General features: G+C 36.7%; 1 protein-coding gene across 1 annotated transcript in view; it reads right to left on the bottom strand.

Moving 5' to 3' along the window:
- Positions 1-23192, bottom strand: part of PIK3CB (phosphatidylinositol-4,5-bisphosphate 3-kinase catalytic subunit beta) — a 128087-nt gene that overhangs the window by 54591 nt on the left and 50304 nt on the right. The window contains exons 8-11 of the mRNA XM_052638271.1: positions 12388-12639; positions 10814-10910; positions 7611-7741; positions 5231-5281 (exon numbers count right to left, since the gene is read on the bottom strand). Coding sequence (XP_052494231.1) covers positions 5231-5281; positions 7611-7741; positions 10814-10910; positions 12388-12639 — 531 coding nt within the window. The remainder of the gene's footprint in view (positions 1-5230; positions 5282-7610; positions 7742-10813; positions 10911-12387; positions 12640-23192) is intronic.

Below are 23192 nucleotides of genomic sequence, written 5' to 3'. Positions count from 1 at the left end.
TTCCAGCTTAGAATCAGAGGATTCAGGGAATGAGAGGTGGCCAGGGGGAATCATCAGGGAAGTTAGTAGTAACGGATCTGCAGGTGGAGCAGCTGCTGTGGTCACACATGCCCCTTGCTCTGTTTGTGCTGAGCTGAAACAGCAATGGGATTAGCCCAAAACTGAGATGAGGAGCAGGGTACTAAGTACTTGGGAGACACTTGATCTCAGAAGGGAGGAAATCTTCACATATAGGTAACTCATTTTCAGCACAGCCTACCCCAAATCCTACAGACACTGAATGCAGGTTACAGTGAAAAAGCAAACAACCAGGGAGCCACAAGTACAAAAGAGCTAAACTAAGAATCACCAAACATTGAGAAACGCTGAAATAAGAAGAAAAGACAGATGCCAAAAGAAGAAGCAAGACCACTTCAAAGATAAGATTGTTTTATTCCTCAGAGAGAATTAATGTGACAGAATAGCCATGAAAAAGGAATAAACAGAAATCTTTTAAAAGATAATGAAACAAAGTCCAACCTGACTAATCACAAGAAACTGCAAGTTAAAATAATGTGACATCAGTTTATGTTCACTGAATCAATAAATTAAAAGGGTTAGCAGATGCAAAAGGACTGAAACTCTCCCACAGTGTGTTTTAACCCTTTTAGGGTATGCAACTTGAATTTAGAATTCTTACTAAAAGGGGACAAACCTTTCAATCTATAATTTTATTTATAGGAATTTATCCTACAAAACACAAACATGTATAAAGACATACAAAACATTCACTGCAACAAAGCTTTAGTAGAGAATAAGTGGAAATAAGCAAACATACACCAGTGGAGGTATGAATATTTAATAACTAATGGTATCAGTAATTAATCTCATGAAATATTAACAATGCTTTCATAAAGAGAGAAGTGGAACTCTTCCTACAAACATTACAAGATCCATAAAATTCATTGCATGAAAAAGGAACAAAGTAAAAAGATCTCAAACTTTTCAAAAAATGTACAGATATATACACACAGTTAAACTGTTTATACACTTATCTCTAGGAGAGAAAGGTAAGTAGCAGTTAGCAAAAAAACTTACATTTTTGGTTCCATATAGTTTATTCATTGTACTATGACAAACCTAGATAGTGTATTAAAAAGCAGAGACATTACCTTGCCTACAATGGTCTGTATAGTCAAAGCTCTGGTTTTTCCAGTAGTCATGTTATGGATGTGAGAGCTAGACAATAAAAAGGGCTAAGTGCTAAAGAATTGATGCCTTTGAATTGTGGTGCGGGAGAAGACTTCCGAATGTCTCTTGGACAGCAAGGAGGTCAAACCAGTCATTCCTAAAGGAAACTGACCCTGAATATTCATTGACAGACTGATGCTGAAGCTAAAGTTCCACTACTTTGGCCACCTAATGCAAAGAGCTGACTCACTGGAAAAGACCCTAATGCTGGGAACAACTGAAGGCAGGAGGAGAAGGGGAGGACAGAGGATGAGATGGTTGGATGGCATCACTGACTCGATGGACATGAATTTTGAGCAAACCCCAAGAGATGGTGAAGAATAGGGAAGCCTGACATGCTACAGTCCATGGGGTTGCAAAGCGTCAACATGACTGAGTGACTGAACAACTATGTGCCCACTAAAAACAAAACAATACAGCAAACCTGGACAAGAATATTGCATCCTCATTAAGGAAAGAACCTCTGATTTATGTAAGATAGCAGTAGATCATAGGAGAAATAACACAAATTAATTTAGCCTTCTGATATCCAAAGAGCAATATTAAGATTAATAAAGGGTAACTAAAAACAGGTGTGAGAATAAACACAGGAGTATATACATAAACGTATATACATGTCTTAGACTGCAATTGTATGCTTCCATAATTTCCAGACAAGCTGATAAGTGTATACTTGTGATAAAATTATTTTATTTCACTAAAGAGAACTACAGTTGACCCTTACACAACATGAGGATTAGGGATGCAGACTCTCGGAACAGTCAAAAACCATGTATAATTTTACAGTTGATACTCTGAGGTTCTGTATCCACAAATTCAATCAGCTTGCAGATTACGTGGTACTGTAGTATGCATTTAATGAGAAATCTGAGTGTAAAAGGACCTATGCAGTAACTGTGTTCTTCAAGGGTCAACTGTACTCTGAAGTATTTGTAGTAGGAGTTACTTGCACTGCAGGGCTATGGACATTTTTGAGAACTCTATAAAAAGCAGAAGACAGCCTGGGAAATATCTGAAACAATCTTAAGAAAGAAGAACAAGCAATCATACTCCCTGACTTCAGACTATACTACAAAGCTACAGTAATCACACAGTATGGTACCTGCACAAAAACAGACACACAGATCAATGGAAATGAACAGAAAGCCTGGGAATATATCCATACACTTATTGTCAACTAACCTACAAGAAAGGAGGCAAGAATATACAATAGAGAAAAGACAGTCTCTTCAATAAGTAGCCTTGAGAAAACATGGACAGCTACATGTAAAAGAATGAAATCAGAACATTCTCTAACACTACATACAAAAATAAACTCAAAATGGTACTATAAAACTCCTAGAGGAAAACATCAGCAAAACACTCTTTGACATAAATTGCAGCAATATTTTTTTATGTCTCCTACAGTAATGGAAACAAAAGCAAAATTAAACAAATGGGAGCCAGTTAAACTTAACAGCTTATGCACAGTAAAGGAAATCATAAACAAAATGAAAAGACAATTTACAGAATGGGAGAAAATATTTATAAACAATGCAACCAACAAGAGATTAATTTCCAAAATATACAAACAGCTTATACAGCTCAATAATAAAAAATACATACCAAAAAAATTTTAAATGTATAGAACATCTAAATATTAATAGCTGTTTCTCCAAAGAAGACATACAGATAGCCAATAGGCACAAGAAAAGATTCTCAACATTTCTAATTATTAGAGAAATACAAATCAAGACAAAAATGAGGTACCACTTCACACCAGTCAAAATGGCAATCATCAAAAAGCCTTCAATTCATAAATGCTGGAAAGGGTGTAAGGAAAAAAGAACCCTACTACACTGTTGGTGGGAATGTAAACTGCTGCAACCACTATAAAAGACAGTATGGGGCTTCCTTAAAAGACCTAAAAATAGAGTGGCTATATGATCCAACTATTCCACTCCTGGACATATATCCAGACAAGATGAAAACTCTAACTTAAAAAGATCCCTGCACACCAGTGTTCACAGCAGCACTATTTACAATAGCCAAGACATGAAAGCAATGTAAACGTTCACTGACTGACGAATGGATAAAGAAGACGTGGTATGTATACACACATATATACACATCTTACAATGGAATATTAGTCATAAAAGAATGAAGTATTTCCTACTGTATAGCACATGGAACAATATTCAATATCCTGTGATAAAACATAATGGAAAAGAATATGTACATATATGCATAACTGAATCACTTTGCTATACAGTAGAAATTACCACAAAATTATAAATCAACTAAACTTCAATAAAATAAAATTTAAAAACAGAATGAAACATTGCCACTTACAGCAAAAGGAATGAACCTAGAGATTATCACACTAACTGAAGTATAATTCACTTAGATTATCACACTAAGTGAAGTTTTATCTACAAAACAGAAATAGATAAAAACACCAAAAAAACTCTACAGTTATCAAAGAATAAAGTTAAGGGGAATAAATTGGGAGTTTGGAATTAACAGATACACACAACTATATATAAAACAGATAATAAAGATCTACTGTATAGCAAAGGAAACTATATTCAGCATCTTGTAATAATCGATAATGGAAAGAATCTGAAACAGATATATAAACTGAATCACTCTGCTGTACACCTGAAACACTGTAAAGCAATTGTACCTCAATCTAAAAAGGGCTCCCTTGGTAGTCCAGTGGTTAACAATATGCCTGCCCATACAGGCGACACGGGTTCCAATCCCTGGTCTAGGGAGATTCCACATGGCACGGAGCAACTAAGCCCATGCATCATCACTACTGAGCCCAGGCTCTAGAGCCCACAAGTAGAACTACTGAAACCCATACGCCCTGTAGCCCCTGTTCTGCAACAGTGAGAAACCCATGCGCTGCAACTACAGAGTAGCCCCTGCTCATTGCAACTAGAGAAAGGCAGTGCACAGAAAGGAAGACCCAGGGCAACCAAAATTTTAAAAGCAATTTAAAAAAATTTTTTAATTAAGAAAAAAAAAAAAAAAGAAGGAAAAGAAATGAAGAAGACAGCCTGGGCCAGACGTTTCTCTAACTACCACATTAAATATTGCATTCATTCTGTACAAATAATAAAACCATATACATTATCTCCATTTGTCTCCTGGCTTCTAACTAATGACCATTCTATATAGAGTGGCATCACTACAGTCACTTGAAAATTATAAACTGATGACGTGGAAAGAAAATATCAGATTAAAACTCAGAAAAGTCTTAAGGTAAAGCAGGAAAAATTATTATTTAAAAATACAGATGGTAGAAATATTACATATATTGTAAACAAAATAATTTATTTTGAAGTCCTTGGGCAGAAACAATGGGAATGGTGTGTGTAGCAGGGACTATCTGTCTGTCATTATGCACTGCCCCCTTCTAGCTTTATTAACTATAATCTGTTACTCTTAGCCAAGTACATGACTGCCGGCCAAGGACTATATTTCTCAGTCTCACTTATTGTTAGGTATGGCCTCTAGTCTAACTTTTCCTGTTCCTGCGGCCTGGAAGGTAGTAATGTAGAAAGTTGAAGCACCAATATTAAATGAAATAAAAACGACATACCACGGTGAAAGATTACCAAGATGCAAGAAACCTGGGTCCCCAGCAGTGCAAAACCTGCCTTAAATATATCTGCTCTATTCTGTCAGAGAAGTTAAGAAAATATAACCTCCTCATTCAACTGAATAACATTCAAAAGATGGTATCGTGAATTTATCAAGTGTCAGAGCATCCCTCACAGACCACCTTCTGAACCTGTGCTTGAACCAGAAAAGTGCTTACTAACTAAACACAGATCAACCTGACACAGCTTCCATTTAACAAAACATTAGCATGTACATACTCACGCACACTCAGACTATTCTTGCATATGAGGATGGTCTTCCATAAGTTCATTACCATAAATGACATGAAAGTGACTAATAATAAGCACAACTTTGTAACATAAGGCTATTTTAAAACCTTGATACTTACTGATACATTAGCACTATCACTGCTTGCAATCTCAGCTGCTTTTTCAATAATCTGTTTAAAAAAACAGAAAAAATTAAAATTTGGCTCTTGTATTTGTAAAATTGTAAGTGTAAATGTCTAGACTTGTACATAGACTTATACATCCACATGTACAGGAGCTACATATGATATGACATTTCTATGGTTTATAACGTTAAGTGAGAATTTTAAATGCAAAGTGGTATTATCTTCAAACACTTGACAAACTCTTTCCTATAAAGGACTACTGACTCCCAGACTATGCTAGGATTCTCTATAGATAAAATAAGCAGTGACTAGTATATATGAACAAATTTTTAATATAGGTAAATATTTTCTGGTTAAGAAAATGCAAAAGTATGTAATAGCTGGGAAATAGCAACCCACTCCAGTATTCTTGCCTGGAGATTTCGATGAATGCAGAACCTGGTGGGCTACCGTCCATGGTGTCTCAAAGAGTTGGGCACGATTTAGCAACTAAACGATGTAATATTTACCAAACACAGAATAAGTTTTTATTATTTCTCACATTTTATTCTGAATTAGCAGATAACAAAGCAGAAGTAATGTCAAGAGAAAACATAAAAATATTTTCTGAATTTAGTAAGTTCAAAAGAGGTTCTGATTCTTGAAAAGATGGGGAACCCACTACTCTACAGGAAAGGCTCAGCAGGTAAAAAAACCCTGACAATCCATATCCAGTTACTGAGTTAACTAATTCTCTGGAAATAACTTAATTGTATCCATATGCATGAAGTATACTGGTAATTTCCATCCTATTTCATAAGGTTATGTGATAAAATTATATCACAGTTATTAATATTAAGCAATAATCATAAAACTAATTTGAAAACTAAAATGTATACAAGTGGGTAAAGCAGAAAACATTAAATAAAAACATACAAAATTTTCCCTTTTTATATCTGCATTATGTTTTTTAAATGATCATATATGCAATTGGACAATTAAAAGAAACTAAAAAATATAAATATATTATACACATTTAAAGACTAAACTTTCCATCCTACGTAGACCTTCAAAGACAGACTCTCCAAGGGATCAAAAAGGCAAAAGTAAAGTTTAATGATCAGGTGTAGACGATTCTGTTGACAACAATGCTGAAATAGAACATTTCAAAAAACTGGACTGCTCTTAAAATATTAGATTAAAATTCTTAAAATTGCACAAGATGTTACATTTGTAAAACCACCTCAAAAAGCATTTCTTTTGATCCAAAAGAAATTACAAGTGACTGCTGAACACATACAATAACTGAAGACAAAAAAAGTCTGAGCTTGGACTATTAACTGTATCACAAGTAGTTATAGCTTATGTATAAATTCCTAATCTAAAGAATAAAGCCACAGGATAAATGTAATGGATGCATCAAAACGTACCTTTCACCCAGTGTGCACTAAAGTATACGGTTCTTGACATATTTGAGATTTCTACTTAATAATCACAAATTTTAATTTGGTTCTATATTACTGAACAGAAAAAGATTCTAGAAGAAAATGAAAAATTACATCTACGTGGATAAAATTCAATTAAAATGAAAGTAAAGGAAGAAATATTTGGTGGTACAGAATGTTAAAATACAATTAAGTGTACAATATATTAACTGAAATTGTACTATAGCATAAATGTTTAAAGGCAGCTTGGACTCAAATGACTTAATACTATAAACTTCTTATTTATTATCTGAGAATTTGCTCAAAGATTTCTTCACAAAAATCAGCATCAATCATACCTGAAACAAAGATGCCAAACCTGAAGATAAAACATATGACAGCTTAACTCTCTTAGCATGTAAATGATGATAGCCTAATTTTCAACCTCCACCACTCTCCATATCCCGAAGACATGCAGCTTATACACTAAAAAGTTATGTTTAGAAACAGAAGCCCTTGCTGTAGCTTTTACAAAAGTAAGTCTGACTAACACCATATTCAACACAAATAATCTGTTCTTTGCATACCAACTCTAATCACACTAGTGATTATCTTCAAACTGAAATGACACACTGGCACGTTTCACTGAATATTTCACATGTTTAGAGCTATAAATGAATGCATTTATAGCCCTTTTAAATTGGAAAGAACCTCAGAGAACAATTATGATTTCCTCATTTTACAAATAAGGAATCTGAACTCCAGAGATGCCATGTCTCACTTGCTCACTGATAAAGCCAGTACTAAACAGAGCTGGCTTCTGGCTCAGTGGTCTTTCCACTGAACCAAGTTGTAAATGTATATACCATCTTCAAAGAGAAACAGACATATCTAGCTTAAGTGATAAAGATACAGAGCTGAGAACTAATAACTGAATTATTTCATACATAGTGCCCCTTTAATTAGCTTACCTTATCGAAGGGAGGATAGTAATAAGGTTGTTTTTTATTCTCTGGGAATTTTATGTGCAAAGCTGTTGCATTTTCTGTATATGGATTTGTTTGAACAGTTCCCATTGGATTCAACATTTCTTCAAGTTCATCTAAAATATGCAAATAATTTTGATTCTTAAGAAAATGTTTTTAAAACTAAAACAAAACCTTAATGGATTTCTATCATGAAAATTACCTTAAAAGTGCGTCACCAGGACCACTCTGGTGGTCCAGTGGCTAAGACTCCCCGCTCCCAGTGCAGAGGGCCCCAGTCTGATCCCTGGTCAGGGAACTAGACCCCGCATGCTGCAACTAAAAATCCTTTATGCCACAACTAAGACCCAGCACAGTCAAATAAATAAACATCTGGAGGTGCGGGGGTGGGGAGGAAACGACTGCATCACCTATGGAAGTTTGATAGACAATATCACTAAGCCTCTAATCTTCTTCATACTTGGCACAAAATTTGACTGTAAGTTTATATAACATCTTTAAAATGAAAAAAAATTATAAAAATTAATAGCTACCTCACATCTTTCTTCAAATTTAAGTATATTCAATCTACAAATAAAAACAGTTGGAACTATTCTTAATTGCTCAAAATTAGGTGGTGCATAGGAATATTTATTATTTCAACAACATTAATCTCTGAGTCACATATGTTCTAGATTTTCACAGTCATTACAGTACCCAAACTGGTACTTTGAGTGTCATCGATGATATTCCTTTTGACAAACCTAATGTTGGTAATATTTCTCTGTGATCTCAAAGCTGCTGATATAAACACCTTCTCTGGTAGTTTCTGAAACATTCCATCTAAGTGGTTCTTCTTCAAGACACGCCTTCATTTTCTCTATCATTCTAAGTATAGTCCATTCACAGATAATGCATAGTAATCAGAAAGTCAACATTATCTTAAACTCTGGAGATCATATAACTTTCTCACTTCACAGAGAAGTAAACTGTTGAAGAGACATTAAACTCTGAGGAAACAGAGTTAGCAGTACAAACTAAAGTCTCCCCTCTTCAAACTATTTCTCTCATAAAAGATTTTTCGCACATTCTTTTGCACTTTAGTAAGGAAATAAAAGATTAAACTACATTCTGTCCAGACCTGATGTCTAGGTAGTATGCAAATTCAGAACTGTGTCTCAAAGCTAGAAAATCTTTACAAAATATTTAAGTTTCAGCTCTTTAATCAGTCCTTTGCTTATCATGCTTAATACTCTCAAATCTCACAGATTCCATTTTGACCTAGATTAAAGGAATTCTCATAATTTCCACACTTCTAAAGCTGACTTCTCAGCAAATTAATAATATCCTCTATTTGTGTTATCTACATAGTAGTGTTATTTTGTCCTATCAGTTGCATCCTATCTAAAGTCCAGTGTAGCATTTTAGTATTATCAGCCCCAAACATATGGAGAAGAGAACACTGCACAAAATATGCTATTTTGCTTTAAAATAGGGAGAAAACTAGAAACTGGTGCTTGTATTTCCTGCTATATATATAAATAATTAATGTGATTATAAACCTTCTAATGAGAAGCTATGAACTCATTAGAGTATTTATAGTTCCTGTGTTTCTAGCTTGTACCTACTAGGATAAATGTGAATTCTAGAAACAAAACAAGCAGAAAAAATATCTCTAACATTTTGTTAGAGATAAATTCAGGTCCATGGGATGACAAGTTAACTGCAAAAATTGTCAATTTTTCCAAAAATGTCAGTCAAGTAACTTACTGATTTTGGAGAACATGTGTGAGTCTAAATTAAAATTTTCAGAAAAGTATACTGCTGAACGGAATAATTTTTACTCTGAAACTACAGCTCCTCTTAAGAAACGTGTAAATGCACACCACTCGCCTATATTTAGGGAATAACGTGGTTAGTGAAAATTAATAGAGGTGTATGGAGGAAAGGGTGGAGAAGGCAATGGCACCCCACTCCAGTACTCTTGCCTGGAAAATCCCATGGACGGAGCAGCCTGGTAGGCTGCAGTCCATGGGGTCGCTAAGAGTCGGACACGACTGAGCGGCTTCCCTTTCACTTTCATGCACTGGAGAAGGAAACGGCAACCCACTCCAGTGTTCTTGCCTGGAGAATCCCAGGGACGGGGAAGCCTGGTGAGAGGCCGTCTATGGGGTCGCACAGAGTCGGACACGACTGAAGCGACTTAGGAGCAGCATGCAGGAAAGGGTAGGAATAAAAGAACATACACAAATAAAATACTAGGATGTGAGCAGTTTATAAATATGTCTGTGGGTAACTGATTATCCAAAAACAGTTTCTCAGGTAGGAACTACTAAGATAGAACATTTAAAAATGTTTGTCACCCACAAAATAAACTTTTTAAAGCAAGAAGGTTCACAATGTTATGAAACAGATTAACCAACAATGAAGACGGGGAAAAAAAGCCAGTATTTTAACACAAAATAAAATTTCCTACATTTGTGAAAGCTATGAGAACAATGGAAACAATCAAGTAATCTTTTGCACAAATCCTAGGTTTGAGCCAATTACTTAAGACTGACTGACTTATCAGTGACTTTCCCTTTTTCATCCATAAAAAGCCATCTCATCTCTTAACATGAGAATGTAAGCATTTCCTCTAGTTATTATCATATAGTTTTTAAAAATGAATATTATTGTTTAAAAGTCAGATAAGAATTATTTCCTAGGTATTTTTTCCCTCCACTGATACATAATTTTAGGAGTACTATTTAAGCCATCTCACAGGAGTACTATATATGAAATACAGGCATATGGAAGATGCTCCTCTCCTAACTCAAGTTTCAGGCTAAAGCCAACTAAGGAATAAGTGATTTTACTATCCTTCCAATGTTAGTTAATGTTTCTTCTAGGGTAGAAGTTTAAAACAACTAGCAATAACAGAGGTTGTTAAAAAAAGACATTCTTCTTGAGAATTTCTCAGAAACCTATAAAAAATAAAACAGTTAATGTGAGAAAATACTCATCAAAGTAAATATATTCAGATACAAACCACTTGTAAATATATTAATATAATCTTTCAGAAAATCTGTTTTAGAATAAACAATAAAAATATGAAAAGATGGTTTCTTAACTGGACTGAAAAAAGAGTGAGTCATAAAAACATGGTAACTAGTCCCCACATGCCAAAAATTACTCTTTAACACTAAGGATTAGAATGTAAATCTTACCAGGAAATGAAGACCAGCTGTGTAATATTATATCTCCAGATCTCAACTGTCCTTTAAAGTCAAAAACCATCGTATTTACCCAGGCTACAGGATAATGCTGTTGAAAAAGATACCATTGCATAAACATGCTAAGAATGAACTGTAAGGTATGAACAGGCACATGCCTTTTGCTTCAGTATTGGTTCTAGAGTTCTAGATGATTTCCCCCCAAATCAACCAATATAAAAACAAGATGTACATGCAAAGATGTTCAACATCTTTATAATGGTTTAAGAAAATTCTAAAAGCTAATTAATGTCTCTCACAATAGAGTATGCAAAAAACAGAACATTTATTGTGCATCCGTTGCAAGTGATGAGGAATTTTTAATAATTCAAGAAACTATGTCTGATATAATGTCAGATTATATGTCTTAAGAGCTTTCAGTCTACATAAATCTCAATTTGGCAAAAGGCAATGTCTCTAGGTATTGCAGAGTTTATTCACATTTCTAAAAAGGAAATACCAAGCTAACAGAACTTTTATGTACACAATTAGACTAATTAACCTAGTCCCAGGAAATGGCAACCCACTGCAGTACTCTTGCCTGGAGAATCCCGGGGCAGAGGAGCCTGGCGGGCCACAGTCTATGGGGTCGCAAGTGTCAGACACGACTAAGCACATACGGTGCAGCACAGTACAGTAGAGAAAAGGCTATAAAAGCTTGGACACTTTGACTGAAATTATGTATCCGTGGAGGAAAAAAACACTGAGGAAATAACGCTTATCTGACTTTTAAACAATAATATTCCTTTTTAAAAACTACATGATAATAACTAGAGGAAATGCTTACATTCTCAGGTTAAGAATAAAAAGATACTAATTCTTGTAGATAAATATAGTAACCACATTTTTTAATGTATAAAATTCATATACCCATCCTCAAAAAAAACCCTTTCCTTAAAGTAAGAAGAAAACAAAAAAGACTTGAAAATGTGAAATCGAAGATGAGCTATGAGAACAGGTTCACCATCCTTTATCCACAATTTCAAAGTCTAAGAAACTCTTGAAAAGCAAAAGTTCATTTACTACTCATTTGACAATAAAACATGACCAGAAATGACATGAAGCTAACTGACAGCCTTCATTTGTCTCATTTAGTGTGAATACTCATATATTTCACGTCTAGAAACAGATGTGTTTGATTACTGAGTTGTCCCAGACCCTACATGGGGTGTTCAGTGATGTACGATCTTTCTAAAATACATAAAACTTTACATTCTTAAATACATCTGACACCAGAAGTTTCAGTTAACCTGTAATATTTTAACTCCTTTCATTCTTAACTATATTTTCTAAAAAGCAAACATTTATAATAGAACACTTAATATTAATGATATTTACTAAATTTGCCAAAAGAAAAATGAAAAAAACATAAGGGAGACTTACTGTCTTTTTAAAAATCAATTCTTAGGGACCAAAGTTATATGATATAATTTCATTTATATTAATCCATTATTTTAAATTTTAAAATTATTCCATTATGTTATTATTATTCCATTATAAAACTTTTTCAGAAATTAGTATATAACTACCACTTTTCCAGATTTCCTGATGGTCTGATACTTAGAGGGATTCATGGTTTTAGTTGATTTCTTAGTTTTCACTTTATCCAAAACTGCATAAACAGCAAAACATAATCGAGTCATTCGTGGCAGGTCACAAGTATTGATATCAAATTCCAGTGGTTCATTCCAAATATGATCATTCTTCCCTGATATCTCTGAGCTTACAACAGTTTTACACAGGAGTTCGGTACCATGAAAAAGGCCGGCCCTGACATGAACCTGTAATGATGGAGACAAAAACAGAGAGTCATGAATACTGCACCAGTAGAACATCTTTGTAGTGAAGAATGGAGAAGCGCATACTGGCAGAAGAAGCAGACAAACTCTAGGACAGTCTATTAGTCCACAGAACCATTACATGATAATTAATCACCATGTAATTCACAAAACTGTTAGTTAAAACCTATTTTCACGTACTAAGCAGACTAGCTAAAAAGTGTCTCAATGGTGTAAATGGATCTAAAGAAACCAAGACCATAAGTATAAAAACTACTACTATATGCTTACTTCCAATCAATTCATTTACTAAGGGCCTTGTCTTAGTCTTTTGTACAGCTGGGAAGGAAAGGGTGGATAAAACGTCTCCAAAATCTCTACTTACAAATAATTTATGAATCAGTCATTATAAAGGTCAACTTGAAGATATTCTATCCATATTTACGGTTATCCTACACACCACTATCTTTCATTTGTGAAAGACTCAGGTTCAGAGTGATACAGGACATGTGCAACATGTCCCAGGAAATTTTATTTAGTCATTTACATTATTTATAAAACAACATGACATGATTATCTTCAATTTAAAAGTGAGTGGTAAAAGTAGCATGAGTACTAAAACATAGAGCCTGGGACTTTCCTGATGGTCTAGTGATTACCATTCTTTACCTCTACTGCAGGGAGCAAGGGTTCAATTTCTGGTTGGAGAACTAAGATTCAACATGTCACACTGCTCGGCCAAAAAAAGAATTTATACAAAACCCAGTTTTGAGTAAAAATACACATATGGAACTTCCAGAAAGTCTTTGACTTTGGAAAGTCCAAATATTACTATTCAATTAAATACTCACATGGCCAAATATACTACAGACTGAAATATACAGAATGACTTTTTCTGAATTGCACTGTCAACACTGTAAGTCTATCCAGTGAAAGACAGTATAAAGAATATATATATGTAACATTATTTTACCGACTACAATGATGCTGGCAGGGGTTTTGGTGTGCATCACCCACTGTGTCTCCTTCATAAGAAACTGCTAAACATCTCTCCATTAAAATAAAACGATGAACTACAACCACAAGACTAACAAGACTGTTTTTACCTTAAAGAGATTCTGGGCATTATAACTGAGCATGTTTGCCTTGCTATGGATGCAGTCTATATTGCAGGCAGAGAGCAAATCCTGCAGTATACATCAAGTAGTTATATAGGATCTTACTATATAAATATCTACTACAAATCTTGCTCCTGGCTTTTTAAACTATTAAACATCTGAATTATTTTTTAAGAAGTCATATTTTATATATTCTTTGTTTATATATGAGACTGTGTGTGAGTGCATGTGCATGTGTGGGGTGGGGGGAGGCGTGCTTACCTCAAACCATTTGTGAAATGAGATTAGGGAAATTATAAACAAAACAAAATATAAATAAACCATATTTTGCATCTTTTGTATGACAGAATGGAAGATAGGAATTTCAGGAAAAAAATGATATTCAGTTCTTACTCTCAGTGACATTAAAGGCTTATGAACCTATCACCTTTTGTATACAGAATATATAGTTTATTCAGAAAAATCACAAGTTTAAAAATAAATATTCTTTCATGTTTTTGTGATAAAGACAAGATACTAAAAATAAACTGCTAAGCTTAAAAACATTTGCATCTCTTAGTTTTTGACAATTTTTGAGAAATAAAAATAAATTAGCCCACTATACAAAAAGTACTCAAAAAATGTTAATACTTTAAAAACAAAAACAAAAAAAATGTTGGTTATCATTGAATCAACCAATTATTAGCAAAATGCAGATATATGGAAAAAGTGAAAGTGTCAGTCTCTCAGTCAAGCCCAACTCTTTGCAACCCTGTGGACTGTAACTCCATGGGCACCTCTGTCCATGGAATTCAGAGAGAATACAGGATAGAACACTGGAGAGGAATGCCTGGGTCAGTAGAATATAAAACTCAAAAAAGAACTCAAGTAGAATGAACTAGAAAAGTTCACTCAGTTACGCTAGCTGTAAACAGCAACAGCCAAGGCTGTTGTACGTAAAAGAATAACTATAAAGAATGACTCTAACTTGGGTGTGGTAACAATAAACAAAAAGAGACCCAGCACATTCTGAAGAAAACTGCTGAAATACCAATCATTATCTAAGAGTCAAACTGTGATCATTTAAGACCAAGTCACTAGAACTAAGTCTGATTGAGAAATCTCCTCGTAATCCACCAATATAACTCAATTTCATACATGGTTAAAAATAAACAAGAGGAGAAAAACTTGTCTACATTTAAAATGAAATGAAAAATTTGTGCTTTCTGAACTTAGAATCTCCTGTAGAAGACATTAACATGGTTTTTGTTTTCAGAAAAAGCAGTAAGAAAAATTATTCTCTACATTTACATCATGTGAAATTTTGTCAAAATCGCCATATTTCCTGATGCTTTGTCTGAATCACCATCAGGCTCTGAAAAGTTGAGAATTTTAAAACAGCATCTTGTTTAATTACAATCACACATTTTTTTGGCCAACTCAGTAAACTTCCAGACACATTTTCACAAATCCCAAATATCTGGAGATCAAGAGAAGGCAGGCTTTGTCATGGAAATGACTTTCCACTGTGCTACAGCCAGGATGTGTCAAGCCTACACATAGCCTACATTCCTGAACTCACAAATAAAGAATACTGCGCTGGGTAAGAAACGAAACTTTTTCCAAACATCAACACCTAACTTCGTTTTTGTTCCACTATATATTCCCTTTTAGACAACTAAATAACGATCAGTAGTCTGAACAGAGCCAAAGCCTTTGACGGTGTGGATTACAACAAACTGTGGAAAATTCTGAGAGATGGGAATACCAGACCACCTGACCTGCCTCTTGAGAAACCTGTATGCAGGTCAGGAAGCAACAGTTCGAACTGGACATGGAACAACAGACTGGTTCCAAACAGGAAAAGGTGTATGTCAGGGCAGTATATTGTCACCCTGCTTATTTAATTTATATGCACAGTACATCATGAGAAACACTGGGCTGGAGGAGGCACAAGCTAGAATCAAGACTGCCTGGAGAAATACCAATAACCTCAGATATGCAAATGACACCACCCTTATGGCAGAAAGTGAAGAAGAACTAAAGAGCCTCTTGAAGAAAGTGAAAGAGGAGACTAGAAAAAGTTGGCTTAATGCTCAACATTCAGAAAATGAAGATCACGGCATCTGGTCCCATCACTTCATGCAAATAGATGGGGAAACAGTGGAAACAGTGTCAGACTTTATTTTTCTGGGCTCCAAAATCACTGCAGATGGTGACTGCAGCCATGAAATTAAAAGACGCTTACTCCTTGGAAGGAAAGTTATAACCAACCTAGACAGCATATTAAAAAGCAGAGATATTACTTTGGCAACAATGGTCCATCTAGTCAAGGCTATGGTTTTTCCAGTGGTCATGTATGGATGTGAAAGTTGGACTATAAAGAAAGCTGAGCGCCAAAGAATTGATGCTTTTGAACTGTGGTGTTGGAGAAGACTCTTGAGAGTCTCTTGGATTGCAAGGAGATCCAACCAGTCCATCCTAAAGGAGACCAGTCCTGGGTGTTCACTGGAAGGACTGATGTTGAAGGTGAAACTCCAAAACTTTGGCCACCTGATGTGAAGAGCTGAGTCATTTGAAAAGCCCCTAATGCTGGGAAAGATTGAGGGCAGGAGGAAAAGGGGATGATGGAGGATGAGTTTGTTTGATGGCATCACTGACTCGATGGACATGGGTTTGGGTGGACTCCGGGAATTGGTGATGGACAAGGAGGCCTGGCGTTCTGCGTGCGGTCCATGGGATCGCAAAGAGTTGGACACGACTGAGCAACTGCAGTGAGCTGAACGGAACTGAGTCCGAACAGGCTGAAATTCCCATGGTTTCATGAAATACGAGTGTACGTACGAATGCGCAGTTGGGTCTGACTCTTTGCAACCCCATGGACCGCACACAGCACGCCAGGCCTCCCTGTCCACCAGGTTCCTGTGTCCATGGAATTTTATAGGCAAGAGTACTGGAACGGGTTGCCATCTTTCTGACCCAGGAATCGAACCCACGACTCCTGTGTCTCTTGCATTGTCAGGTGGATTTTTTACCACTAAGGCAGCTGGGAAATCTTCAAGAAGTATGGGTGTGTGTTCAGTCACTTTAGTTGTGTCCAACTCTTTGTGACCCCATGGACTTGTAGCCTGCCAGGCTCCTCTGTCCATGGAATTTTCCAGGCAAGAATTCTGGAGTGGGTTGCCATTTCCTCCTCCAAGGGATCATCCCAACTCAAGGATCAAACCCTCATCTCTTACAATGCAGAGGATTCTTTACCACTTAGCCACTGGAGAAACACTTAATAAAAAGGCATGGTTGCTCTGACTTAGTGGGAGAAGGCCTGTCTTACATTTAATTAAGGATTTACAGATGTCAGAGGCAGCTACATTAAAATGTATTAATTCATTGCACAAATATTTATCTAGTGTTACAGGTACTGAAATAAGAAGATAAAAAGATTAAGATAGTTTTTTCTTTCCTGAGGTAATACCTATTTTAACATGATAGGAATGCTGATAGCCACAAAATTAGGCTTATGAGGTGTTAAGATTTTTGACTAATAAGAATCAAATTATGATTTTGAAAGAGAAAGTATCTGGCCTTGGAACTGTCTGAGTTTATCATGTTTAGGGTTCACTGAGTTTCTTAAATGTTATATTTATGTCTTTTGCCAACTTTGGAAAGTTCCCAGTAATAATTACTTTAGTTTTTCTCAGCCACACTCTTTCTCTTTTCTTTCAGAGACTCAGATTAGACAAGTGTTAGACCTTCTGATATTGTTACTCAGGTATCTGAGGCTCTATAGAGTTTTTTCTCCTCCATTTTCTTTCAAATTGTTGTTCAAAATGGAAAATTTTATTGATTACTCTTCAAGTTCACTCTTTCTTTTCACACTATTTCCATTATGGAGTCCATTCAGAGTTTTTTAATTCATTATTTGTTTTTCACTTACTTCATCCTTTATTCCCCCTCCATATACTCAGACTAAACCAATCAAATATGAAAAGTATTTTGGAAAAAATTCCAAAAAGTTATAATAAGCACATTTGAATTTGCTGTGATCCAGTAACAATTTATATAGCATTTACATTTTATTAGTTATTTTAAGTAATTAAGACTTCCCTGGTGGCTCAGATGGTAAAGTGTCTGGCTACAATGTGGAAGACCCAGGTTCAATCCCTGGGTTGGGAAGATCTCCTGGAGAAGGAAATGGCAACCCACTCCAGTATTCTTGCCTGGAAAATCCCATGGACGGAGGAACCTATTAGGCTACAATCCATGGGGCTGCAACAAGTAATTAAAGGAGGATTTAAAGTATAGGTTATGCATAGGTTTTATAAAACTACCATGCCATTTTATATAGTAATTTGAACTTCCTCTGAGAATCCTGGAAGCAAACCCCTCCAGATACTGAAGTACAACTGTGTATTGTGGCTAAGACTTTCTCATTTTTTCCCATTATTTTCCATTGTGTTTGCTTTGCCGTTAGTTGCTGGAGCATTTTTATAACAATTTCTTTAACATGTTTGTGAAGACTTCCAACATTCATGTCATCTCAGCATTGCTGTCTGTTGATTCTCATAGTCCATAGGGCTTGAGATTTTCCTGGTTCTTTTTATGCCAATTAATTCTGAATAGTACCCTGCAAATTTTTTAAATTTATTTATTTTTGGCAGCACTGGGTCTTCGTTGCTGCTCAGGGACTTTTTCTAGTTGTGGCGCAGGAGCTTCTCATTATGGTGGCTTCTCTTGTTGTGGAGCACAGGCTATAGGGGGCTGGGCTCAGTAGTTGTGGTGTACTGGCTTAGCTGCCTGTGGAATTTTCCCAGACCAGGGACTGAACCCATATCCCTGCATTGGCAGGCAGATTCTTATCCACTGCACCACCTAGGAAGTCTAGGATAGGACTTCCTATACATTTTGACTATTATAAGTCTCTGGGTTTTATTTTTATTCTATAGAGACTGCTGATGATTTGTTTTAGGAGATAATAGTTTCAAGCTGCAAGTTTCAACAAACCTTCTGTGAGTTGTGGTTCCAATACCAGTTCAGTTTTCAAATTCTTTGTAGGGCTATTTGGAACTATCCAGTATGTGCACCAAAATACAGTGACTAGTTTGAGATGCTGGTTATGGTTTATGTCACAATTCTCAAAGTATATAGGCAGTTGTAACTCTGATCCATATACGTACAGCTCAGGAATAAACCTAGAAGTTTTGTGAGCTCATCCCACTCTGAAATCATCCAAGTATATTTTGTGGCTGCCTAGGGCCCCCCTTTTATTGTCACCCAGCAAGAAAACTGAGGCTTCATTCACTCATATTTCCTACAACAATGCCGAACAGAGAAGGCAGGGGCAGGGGAAGTGGGCGAGTGGGTATCAGGATATTCACCATTTCCCTTAGGACGAACGACAACTCCTCTAATCAAACAGGGATGTTCAACTCTGCATTTTTAGCAACCACTGCTGTTCTGCTACCACTAGCGCTCTGCTACTGCTGCCTCAGGACTTCTAGGGAGACTGGGGCAAATGAAAATAGAAAACAAAGAAGAAAGGCCAAAAATGGGGAGATCCCTACTGTCTTTTCTGAGTCAGAAGAAACGATTTCAAATAGTGGTATAACTAGAGGGCAATCTGAGCTCTCTCTCTACACAAATACCATCTTCTAGATTTTGAGCAGCATTGACTTCAAGATTCTGCTGAATATCAAGCTGGACATATGAAAAGGCAAATGCCACAAGGCAGGTAAAAGATCCACCAGAAAGCTCTATGCTACAATATTCTAAGCACTTTCACAGTGAAAGCCATTCAAGTGCCAACCAGGCAGAGTAATGAATCTTTATTGAACACCTAGGATTTCATTACAGACTCCATAGAATCATGTGATCTTACTCCAGTAAGATCTCCGGGACTGTGATTACAATGGATTTCACTCCCATGATTAGGTTTTACTATAAAACACAGGTGACTTTAAGGAAGGGACTTCTCTGGCAATCCTATGGTTAAAGCTCTATGCTTCCACTGCAGGGAGTGCAGATTCAATCCCTGGTTGGGGAACTAAGGCTGCACATGCCACATAGCATGCCCAAACAAAACAAAAAGGGAGGGAGATTATCCTTCATGGGCCTGACCTATTGATGAGCCCTTAAAGGGACCAGATTCTTCTGGCAGGAGATTCAAAGCCAGAAAAAGATTTAATGCTTGAGAAATACTCTGTTTCAAGAATTGAAAATACAGCCAAGAACAAGAACCTGAAAGATTCTGAGAGCAATTCTCCGGCAAAAGCCATCAAGGAAATAAGAACCTCAGTCCTATAACTGTAAGGAACTGAGTTTGGCCTATAATTTGAATCATCTTGGAAGCAGATTCTTCCCAAGAGCTTCAGTAAGTAATGTAGCCCAATTAACATCTGGATTTCAACCGTGTAAGATTATAAGCAGAAAACCCAGCCACACCATGCCTAGACTTCTGAATAACAGAAATATGAACTAACAAATATGTGTTGTTTTAAGCTGCTAGGTTTGTGTTAGTTTGTTATACAGCAAGAAAAAAACTAATTTAAGGGGCTGTAATGAACTTAATGCCAATAAATTTAAATAAATTTTAAATTCTTCAAAAGACGAAAATAATCAGAGTTGACACAAAAGAAATAGAAATTATGACTGTCTATCTATCCAGTAAAGAAATTAAATTTCTAATTAAAAACATTCCCACTTAAAAAACCCTACATTCAGGTGCTTGGAGTAAATTCTACCAAATATTTACGGAAGAAACAATACCAATCCTACTTAAACTTGTTCAGAAAACTGAGGAGGAAAAGGCTTCTTACCTCAATTTATAAGGTCAACATTATCCCAATTCTAAAATCAGAGAAAGATATTATATGGAAAGTACAGATGAATATTCCCCATGAGCACAGACATAAAAATGCATACCAAAATATTAGTCAATATCAGCAATAGATAAAAAGGCTACTGTATCTTCAACGTGTAGTACATAAAACTTATGAAAATCAATCAAACTGGGGCTTCCCTGGTGGCTCAGTGGTAAAGAATCTGCTTGCCAATGCAGGAGACACAGGTTTACTCCATGATCTGAAAAGATCCCACTTGCCAGGGAGCAACAAAGCCCTTGTGCCACAACTATTCAGCCTGTACTCTAGAGCCGGAGAGCCACAGCTACTGAGTCCACAGGCTGCTGCTACAGAAGCCTGTGTGCCCTAGAGCCAGTGCTCTGTAACAAGGGAAGTCAAGGCAATGAGAAGCCAGCACGCCGCAATTGGGAGCCCCCACGTACAATTAAAGAAAAGCCCATGCAGCAGGGAAGACTGCACACAGTCAAAAAAAAGTAATTACATTATAAAAATGAAAAGGAAATCCAATTAACAGACTAAAATATAAAAGCTACAAAATCATCTCAATAAATACAGAAACCTATATGCAGGTCAGGAAGCAACAGTTAGAACTGGACATGGAACAACAGACTGGTTCCAAATGGGAAAAGGAGTACGTCAAGGCTGTATATTGTCACCCTGTTTATTTAACTTCTATGCAGAGTACATCATGAGAAATGCTGGACTGGAAGAAACACAAGCTGGAATCCAGATTGCCAGGTGAAATATCAATAACCTCAGATATGCAGATGACACCACCCTTATGGCAGAAAGTGAAGAGGAGCTAAAAAGCCTGTTGATGAAAGTGAAAGAGGAGAGTGAAAAAGCTGGCTTAAAGCTCAACATTCAGAAAACAAAGATCATGGCATCTGGTCCCATCACTTCATGCAAATAGATGGGGAAACAGTGGAAACAGTGTCAGACTTTATTTTTCTGGGCTCCAAAATCACTGCAGATGGTGACTGCAGCCGTGAAATTGAAAGACGCTTGGAAGAAAAGTTGTGACCAACCTAGATAGCATATTCAAAAGCAGAGACATTACTTTGCCGACTAAGGTCTGTCTAGTCAAGGCTATGGTTTTTCCTGTGGTCATGTATGGATGTGAGAGTTGGACTGTGAAGAAGGCTGAGTGCCAAAGAATTGATGCTTTTGAACTGTGGTGTTGGAGAAGACTCTTGAGAGTCCCTCGGACTGCAAGGAGATCCAACCAGTCCATTCTAAAGGAGATCAGCCCTGGGATTTCTCTGGAAGGAATGATGCTAAAGCTGAAACTCCAGTACTTTGGCCACCTCATGCGAGGAGTTGACTCATTGGAAAAGAGTCTGATGCTGGGAGGGATTGGGGGCAGGAGGAGTAGGGGACGACAAAGGATGAGATAGATGGCTGGATAGCATCACTGACTCAATGGACGTGAGTCTGAGTGAACTCCAGGAGTTGGTGATGGACAGGGAGGCCCGGCGTGCTGCGATTCATGGGGTCGCAAAGAGTGGGACACGACTACGCAACTGAACTGAACTGAACTGAAATACAGAAAAAGCACTGGACAAAGTGAAACTTTTTCTATCCCTTTTAGTATAAAAACTCTCAGCTAAGTAAAAAGAGAAGAAAAATTCTTGAATAAAGGGCATGTGTGAAAAACCTACAGGTAATATTGTACTTAAAGCTAAAAGACTAAATGCTTTTCTTTACAATAAAGAACAAAACAGAAACATCTACTGTGATGGTTAATTTCATTTATCCATTGACTGGATCTTGTGGTGTCCAGATATTCTGGTTATTTCTGTGACAGTGTTTTCTTTTTGATAAGATTAACATTTAAATGGTAGGCTAATTAAAGCAGATTACCTTCCTTTGAGTAGGTGGCTCTAATCCACTCAGTGAAAGAAATCAACAGAACAAAAAGATTGGCCCTCCTGAGTGTAAGAGAATTCTTGCCTGACTAACATTAAGCTCTTCCTGGGCCTTGAGCATACAGAACTTCCAGAGGAACTACACCATAGGTGCCTCCTGTTTCTCAGGCATTCCAGGTGGCACTAGTGGTAAAGAACCAACCTGCCAATGGGGGGAGGCAAGATATGCCAGTTCAATGCCTTGGCCTGGAAGATCCACTAGAGTCGGAAATGGCAACGTGCTCCAGTACTGTGGCTTGGGAAATCCCATTGACAGAAGAGCCTGGCGGGCTATAGAGTCAGACACGACTGAGCGACTAAATACAAACAGACTCAGAGTGGAACTAAACCATCAGGTCTTCTGGTTTTCCAGCTTGCAAACAAACTTCACAGACTGTGGAACTTAAACACCTCCATAATTATATGAGCTGACTCCTTAAATAAATCTATGTGTGGTGGACTTTCTTGGTGGTTCAGTGGTTAAGAATCTGCCTGCAAATTCAGGGCACATGGGTTCTATCCCTGGCCCAGGAAGATTCCACATGTGCCACTATTACAGAAGCCCGCAGGCCCTAGAATCTGTGCACTGCAACAGAAGAAGCCTGCAAAGCATAACTAGAGAACAGTCCCTACTTGAAGCAACTAGAGAAAGCCCATGCAGCAACAAAGACCAAGCACAGACAAAAATTAAAAAT

This window comes from Budorcas taxicolor, chromosome 1, assembly GCF_023091745.1.
Source record: "Budorcas taxicolor isolate Tak-1 chromosome 1, Takin1.1, whole genome shotgun sequence".
Classification (NCBI taxonomy): Eukaryota; Metazoa; Chordata; class Mammalia; order Artiodactyla; family Bovidae; genus Budorcas; species Budorcas taxicolor.
The sequence above is the reverse complement of the archived record's forward strand: the minus strand, read 5'-3'. Positions and strand labels throughout refer to the sequence as shown.